Below are 7,430 nucleotides of genomic sequence, written 5' to 3' on the forward strand. Positions count from 1 at the left end.
TGCTATGTTTGATGCGTGGTCCTTTTTCCTTTTGCAGAGCAATGAGCCCTTAGTTAGACCCTCAGCCTTTAAACCAGTAGTTCCTAAAAACTTCCATTCCATGCAGAACCTCTGCCCGCCGCAGAGCAACGGGGTGACAGAGAACAGAAAGAGCTTGAACCATGCCAACAGCAATAGCCCGTCCGCACCCAAAAGTGGACTCGACAAGAGCAGCCTTAACAGGACTACAAACCAAGTGGGGGGCCTTTCGGATTCAGGCCGTAACTCGTTAACGAGCCTGCCCACGTACGGGACAGGCTACAGCCAGCACGTGGGTCCAATGAGCGCCTCCACGAGCCACATCAACCGCATCGGTACAACTTACGTGGACAAGAACATCGCGGGATACAACGGGATATCTACCTCAGATAGCGGGCGGTCTTCGAGCAAGAGCACCTCTTCGTTCAACAGACTGAACCATCTCAATGAAACGATGCCTTTCCACTCGCCTTCAACGGACGACATCATCCAAGACCTGGAAGATCGGCTGTGGGAGAAGGAGCAGGAGGTCCTCCAGATGCGAAGGAACTTGGACAAAAGCGAGGCAGCCATCTTCCAAGTGTTCGAGGAGAAGCAGAAGATCTGGGAGAGGGAAATGGAGGACCTGAGGCAAAACTATGCCAACAAATTGCAACAGGTCTCCAAAAAGGCACAGCGGGCTCAGCAGGCCTTGCAGCTCCAAATCTTCAAGCTCCAGCAAGAGAAAAAAAAACTCCAAGATGATATGGGACAACTCCTCCAGCAACGAGAGGAGCTGGAGAAGAAATTTTTGGCTTTCAAGAAGGAACAGGCTGAGTTTCTCCCAAAGATTGAAGAGACCAAGTGGGAGGTAAGAGCCTTGTTGTAACAGACCTTGAGTGAGGTTTTCATTGAGGGCTCTGATACCCAAAATACCTCCCATTTGCCCTAAGTGGACCCCTCAGACAATGGCTACGGGTTGGTGGCCTCCAGGTAACAGATGACACTTCAGTCACCTCTTCATTTGTCTGAGCCCCAAGCCTGTAGTTTTTAATTAAACTAAAATGAGCACAATTTTTTTGTGCACGCTTCCTGCGCTGGTTAATAATTTGGCTTCACAGTCAGGTCACTCCAACGTGTGACATTTGAATCTAGTTTCAGTGAATATAGCTCTTTCCATACAGGTATTTGTGCCTACCAAAATTGGGTTTAAGTCTATTTTAATTAAATTTTTCTAACATCTGCGCTGGGGCAAACCTTGAAACCGCTTTTCAAATATTTGCTTTTTTTTTTGTTTAAGATATAAAGCAAGTGAGCTAAGAATGATACTGATAGCCAAGTCTACCTCGTGCTTTCCATTGTAACACACTGTTTTCAGTTGCTAATAAGTTTATCTCTCTTAAAAGGCTGAAAGGCAAATTCCTCTTTCTAGTTCTCCTTTTGAGTCTTACATATTTTTTCTACTGTTTCTATTTTTAGAACATTTTATCAAAGTCTGTTTGTATAGCCAGTGCTAACATATTTTTTTTCCAGCTTGATCATGTGAAGAATTTTAATCCTTCCATGGACTGACTAAAAACTTTAAATTTATTAAGAGTGTGGAGGCAAAACATAGCTCTAGAATCAAGAAGACCCTATTCTGCTAATCCTGATGGAAAGTCAATGAAGCTGGGATTAATTAGGCTCTGAAATGTGCTATTTGCAGATGTTCAGCAGAGCTTATTAGAGGCTTGCTGTAAAATCTCTGCAAGTTACATCCCAGAACAAGCAGGCTGCATTGTCCCACATGGTGCCTCCTTCGGCCAGCTGCTCTGCCCTGGTCTTTTGTGTCTTCCAACAAGTTAGGTCTGGAAAGTTCCCTGATTTTGCACCAGTAAAACTGCAGATGGGCTTTTGATTATTTGCTTCACTGCTATAGTTCCGTCTGCAACACCTAACCCAGTGGTATCAATGTAAAGATAGGGACTCAGCTTATGGATCAAGACACCTAAAATTTGTAGACACCTACACTTGTTGACTTGTTGACTTGCTCTCCAGGCTCCATGCACTGTACTGCCTAGATCTCCACAGCACCCAAGTAGAGGCCAAAATTTAAGTACTTGAATCTGTAAGTTGATTCCTATCCAAGCTGTTCTTCAGCATGTATTTCTCTGCCTTTTGGGAAGAGCTAGCCCACGGAGAGCACTTGCAGTAAATTGCGCAGTTTTTTTAGCTAGGCAGTAACTACACCACTTTAACTACAGCTAAACCAGCGCAATACGGTTCTGCATCTGCTGCAGACGAGTGCTGGTGTGGATGTGGGTACTCACAGAGTTAAATCTCCACGCGGAACCACCATGGCTCTCAGCTCCAGGGAAAGTTGCTACCAGTAGGAAGTTACTGGGTACATCTCCTAGCTCTTCAGCCATTCGTAGTGAGCACTGGACTGTCCCGATAGCTGAGCTTCAAGGTCTTGCTCAACATTATGCACCAGGCAAGTCCTCTATAGCAGAGAAACTTGGAGGTTGCAATGAAAGCAGTGGAGAGTTTGTCTGAGGAGCATTGACCCAACTGGAGCAGAGCAGCAAGGGACCTTGCAGGCACCACAGGAGGGATGAAAGGCCAAGCATTTAATGTATGACAAGAGACAGGAGCTTCAGGAGGACAGGACACCCTGGTCTGGAGGTGGCTACCAAGTCTATTTTTAATTATGCTTATACTCTTTGATCACTGATGGTTCTTTGATGCCACTCCCCAGCCCAGACTTCTGCCAGCGTAGGTAGGGACTGTTTGTCTCTGCAATCATCCACAGCAGACAGATCAGATCTGCCAGCGCAGAGCCCTGAAAACCACAGCGTTCATGGGAAAACAAGGATTTGGTCATTTTTATGGTTCACTTCCAATACCCACAACTATTCACGCAACTGTCACCTTTGGTGGAGTACGCAGGTGCAGAGGAGCGTCATATTGAATGGTGACACCTACGTAATGCAAATACACACTGCAGCAAGGGTATTTCCATGGGCTTGTGTTCCCTACCACAGGGGTGAGACTTGAGCCAGTCAGGATGAAACCTGAAACTCCAGTGTCCAAGGACAGTGCATGGTAGTCCCACTTCAGCAAGGGGGGGGGTTGCATCTCTCCTTCATCTTTGGCAGAGGGGCTGTCACTCTTCATGCCCTGCCCCAAAAGAATTAAATAGCTACCAGTCCCTGGACTGTCCCCAGTGAAGTGAACCCTAAAATTTAGTCAACTGGGTTCTTCAGGAGTCTTCGGGAGGGAAAGCGTCACAGGACAAGTAAGTAGTATCTACTGCTTCTGCATCCTGTCCTACACTCCCTGTGCTCAGCAGAGCCCGGGTGGTCTGCGGGTCTGAGATGTTTCTGTCTCAGGCTTATTCAAGGTCCAGATCCCACTGAGGTCAGTGGGAAAACTCCTGCTGAGAGCAGAGGGTTTGAGATCAAGCACTGCAGGCTTGTGGTTAGGTGAGTAAGATGAATGCAGGGAGGGAAGCATTGGTGTCTGCTCACCACCAGTGAGGACCACAGCACTTAGCTTAGCTGTTTGCTCAGCTCCAGCTGGGAACAGCATCAGGTCCCTGAAAGTCAGGAAGAAACACCAAATCTCCCCCACAAATGTGGGGACAACCTCTAGGTCTTTGGCATGGTCTGGGTCCTGGTGAAGGCTGGAACTCAGTCCTTGAGCAGCGTCACTGGCTGTCCCCTCCGTTACCTGAGCCTCCAGCCACGCAAACGTTTCACAGGCAGCATGGGGGACAAGCAGCGGTGGCGGCTCCTCACTGCCTTCCTCCTACCTCATGGACGCTCTCCCCGCAGGTGTGCCAGAAGGCGGGTGAGATCTCCCTGCTCAAGCAGCAGCTGAAGGACTCCCAAGCGGACGTCTCCCAGAAGCTGAACGAGATCGTGGGACTGCGGACACAGCTCAAGGAAGGTAAGAACTTCCTACGGGAGAAGGAGGAACAGATCCTTACCCTGAAGGACTCCTACAGCTCCAAGAGCGTCAACCTGGAGATCTGTGAGAGCGAACTGCAGAGGAAGATGAGTGAGGTCCAGGTGTTGAGGGAAAAACTGAACCACTGTGAGCTTGAGGTCTCCGGCCTGAAGCGGACACTTGCCAGCATGGGACCGCCGGGGCCTTTTGGTGGGGACCTTGGTGAGAAGCTGCGGGACCCGCTGGCCTGCGAGAGCGACGAAGCCAAGATGCAGAGGCAGAGCGAGGACAGCGTCAACACACTGCGGAAGGAGGTGGAGCGGCTCCAGACAGAGCTGAAGCTGGAGCGGCAGCAGCGGGAGCAGCAGGTGATGGACTTCGAGGAGGAGCGGCGCACGTGGCAAGAAGAGAAGGAGAAAGTCATCAAGTACCAGAAGCAGCTGCAACTGAACTATGTGGAGATGTACCAGAAGAACCAGCTCCTGGAGCACAAGGTGAACGAGATGAACACGAAGGCCACCAGCCCGCCGCACACCGAGGAGAAAAAACCATGGACCCCCTCCAGACTCGAGCGAATAGAGTCCACCGAGATCTGAGGTGGGACCAAGACAATACAACGTAATTTTTTTATTGCTGTGCATGTACTACCTACTCAAGCCAGTGATCTTCCGAAGGATAATACTCTACCGTAGGAGCGGTGTGAGTCTGCTCACACCAAGCTCTGTCACCCTTACTCTATACTTCTGTGCTCTGTAGGTAAAATAACTGTGGATGTGCGTTGTTTTTCTATCGATAATGCAACATCTCTTTTGGTTTTTTCCTAGTACCGCTGGTGAGGGTCAATTGGCTCTTTTGTAATCTGCCGTGACTGTTACTTCGCTAAAGGCTGCCATTCCCTCTCCTACAATTCACCCCTCTTCGGTTGGTTGTTTTGGAGGGTTGTATTTGGTTTCTTTGGTTTTCCAAGCATTTACGTGCAGCAAAACAGTTCAAAGTGGCAGGTTTTTTTTCAGGGCATTTTTAGCCACATTGGCTAACGGAGCAAAGCTCTCGGGATCATGAGCAAACTCACTGTTCTGCATCAAGTATTCTGTCTAGACGGTGGTCTTAGTGAAGTCAGTGGGAGGTTGGCCACTGATTTCAGTGAAACCAGACATATCTCTACCAGATGACTCCCTCTTGCGAGCCCATAGCTACCATGGTTGCAAGAGGTTAGGACACCCTTGATGAGCAGGATGAGGCTGTCCTGGTAACATAAGACAACAAGGAATGATTGCCCAGCAGAAGTGTCTTTGGAGGCTCAGCAGAGCTTGACATATGCTGCGTTTTCATTTCGTTGTGGTTTCTTTCTGCCATTCCACTTCTCTCCTGGGTTGTGATCAACCCTGGGAGCAGAAACACCCTCCCACCTCTGCCTTGGTCCCCCTATTCTTACCATATACTCAAGCTGGCTACAGCAAGAAAAAAAACTTGGAAATCCAAGATAGTTTCCTTCCCCAAAAGCCCTCTTACTTCCCAAAGTCAATGGAATCAAGGTTTGGGAAAGCCTCCAAACCTGCGGGATGTTTATGCAAAGTGAAGCTTTAGCAGTTTGCCCAACAGTGGGCAATTGTGCTACCCCATTCCCGAAGGAGTGATGCTTTGGTGCGCTCTCTTGGTCCAGGGTCTACTTAAAAAATGGCATCCGAGCCTCGCTCAGGAGTTGCAGGGAGCACGTATCAGCATTACTGCTAGATTGCAAGGGGGTGAGCGTTAGCCTTCAGTACAGCCATTTCAAAGAGCACCCATAGCGATCCCACGGCATCACATATTCCAGGAACAGAGATAACGCGGGCCCAGCTTAAGAAAATATTCAGCTACTAACTCTGAGCATGAAAGCAGTCATAAGAAAGGAAAATGCTTCAGATCACGCAAGTGCTTATGCCCTGGCAGAATAATAACCAAATCCTATATGCACAGTCACTGAGAATGGTGCAGGCATCAAAAACCAGCATTCAGCTTTAGAAGGTGGGCAAAGTGGGTCTGGCTCTCCCTTTCACGGACACTTTTTTACCGTGATCCACAGCAAAGAGTAAAAAATGTTGCAAAGTGGGATTTGCACTAACTGGGCAGTGGCCAAAGGATCAACGCAAGTGGGAATTTTGGCTTTGCCCTAGGGAGCAGCTAGAAGAACAAAGCTAGAATTAGCACTGGGACGTCCTAGGATGTCCATGTGAGGTGACTCTAGGGAGAGTTTTGCCAGATCGCATTTCATCTGCATACCAAGGAAGAACCTCAGGGCGTTGAGGGGCTGAAGACCTTCCAAACAAAAGCCCTGAAGCTACTCATTTTCCATGCTCCCTTCCCCGAAAGCTCCTCCCTCCCCATCACCACGTCTGACCTTCAAGTTGGGACCAAACGTTCTTGTGGTGAGCTCCAGACTGAGCAAAGAGGCTGAGCAGCAGAGAGGAGACTTCAGTTAGTCCCACGAACCCCCAGCCAAGGCCAACAGACAGTATTACTGGGCAGGAACTGTTGGTGGCTGGCAGCGATCCCTGGAGCCATAGAAAATGAAGATGTGCGATGAGAGCAGGGCATTTCAAGATCCTAGTTGACGGTACCTGTCTTTTCCCACCGCTTCTGCCTTTGGAGCTGAAGGAAGACACAACCCATCAGTCTGGAAAACCCCAGGGCAGCTCAGGCTAAGCCCCCCCTCACCAGACCAGCCGCAGAAAGGAGGACTGGGTCAGGTCTGATCCCTGAAGGGTGTGGAGATGAGTCCCACTACGAATCCTGCAGATGCTTCAGCACTCTTGGACGTCAGCCCGCGCACCCCACCGAAGAAGGAGTGCAGCTGCCTGCCAGTGCCACCCAGCAGCAGACTTTGCCATGCCAAGGGAGACACCCACGTGCGCTGCGCAAACTTAGGCTTGGCCAGGCAAATCCTAGAGCTTCCTCCATTTCATACACTGGGCCTTCAAGATAGAGTCAAACATCCCACAGTGTCAGGGTTGGAGATCTGGTGTCTTGTGTCACCTTGGCTTTCTGTGCCTCTCTTTCCACATCAGATAAACCCACGATGTCTTTCTTCCCAGTTGTGAGGCATCTGTGCTTGTGAAGGGCTTTGCAGTCCTTGGGCAAAAGGGAAAAACATAGAGAAATTGCAAAAGGCTTAGTCTCAGATGGTCGTACAGTGTTTTTGAGGCCACCACAGTAAAAGCAAACACAACAGCAAGTGTCCTCACGACAAGATGAGTCCAGTACATTGAGGGTCATTTCCACCTTTGCTCCTCCTGGCTCCACTGACATGGAAGTTGGCTTCCCACTAACCATCGCAGGAATCAGCGTTTCAGTCGGTGGCTCAAGAACACCCAGAGTGATTGAGTTTCAAGGAGGTGTACGCTGCAATTCCCTGCTGCATTAATACCCGAGGAATGGACACCGGCATCTCCCTGTGGGACTCCTTCTCACCAGAACTCCTTGCTAATCCATGGGCAGGAGAAGGAGGGGCTTGTCTGGCCTCC

The 7,430-nt window shown here is 49.4% G+C and overlaps 1 protein-coding gene across 1 annotated transcript in view; it reads left to right on the forward strand.

Annotated features, from left to right (window-relative positions):
- LZTS3 (leucine zipper tumor suppressor family member 3) overlaps positions 1 to 5,385 on the forward strand; it is a 46,848-nt gene extending 41,463 nt beyond the window's left edge. Inside the window, exons 3-4 of the mRNA XM_075148405.1 lie at positions 38 to 868; positions 3,813 to 5,385. Coding sequence (XP_075004506.1) covers positions 38 to 868; positions 3,813 to 4,523 — 1,542 coding nt within the window. The 3' untranslated portion in view covers positions 4,524 to 5,385. The remainder of the gene's footprint in view (positions 1 to 37; positions 869 to 3,812) is intronic.
- Positions 5,386 to 7,430: the final 2,045 nt, after the last annotated feature.

This window comes from Calonectris borealis, chromosome 4, assembly GCF_964195595.1.
Source record: "Calonectris borealis chromosome 4, bCalBor7.hap1.2, whole genome shotgun sequence".
In the NCBI taxonomy this organism is placed as follows: domain Eukaryota; kingdom Metazoa; phylum Chordata; class Aves; order Procellariiformes; family Procellariidae; genus Calonectris; species Calonectris borealis.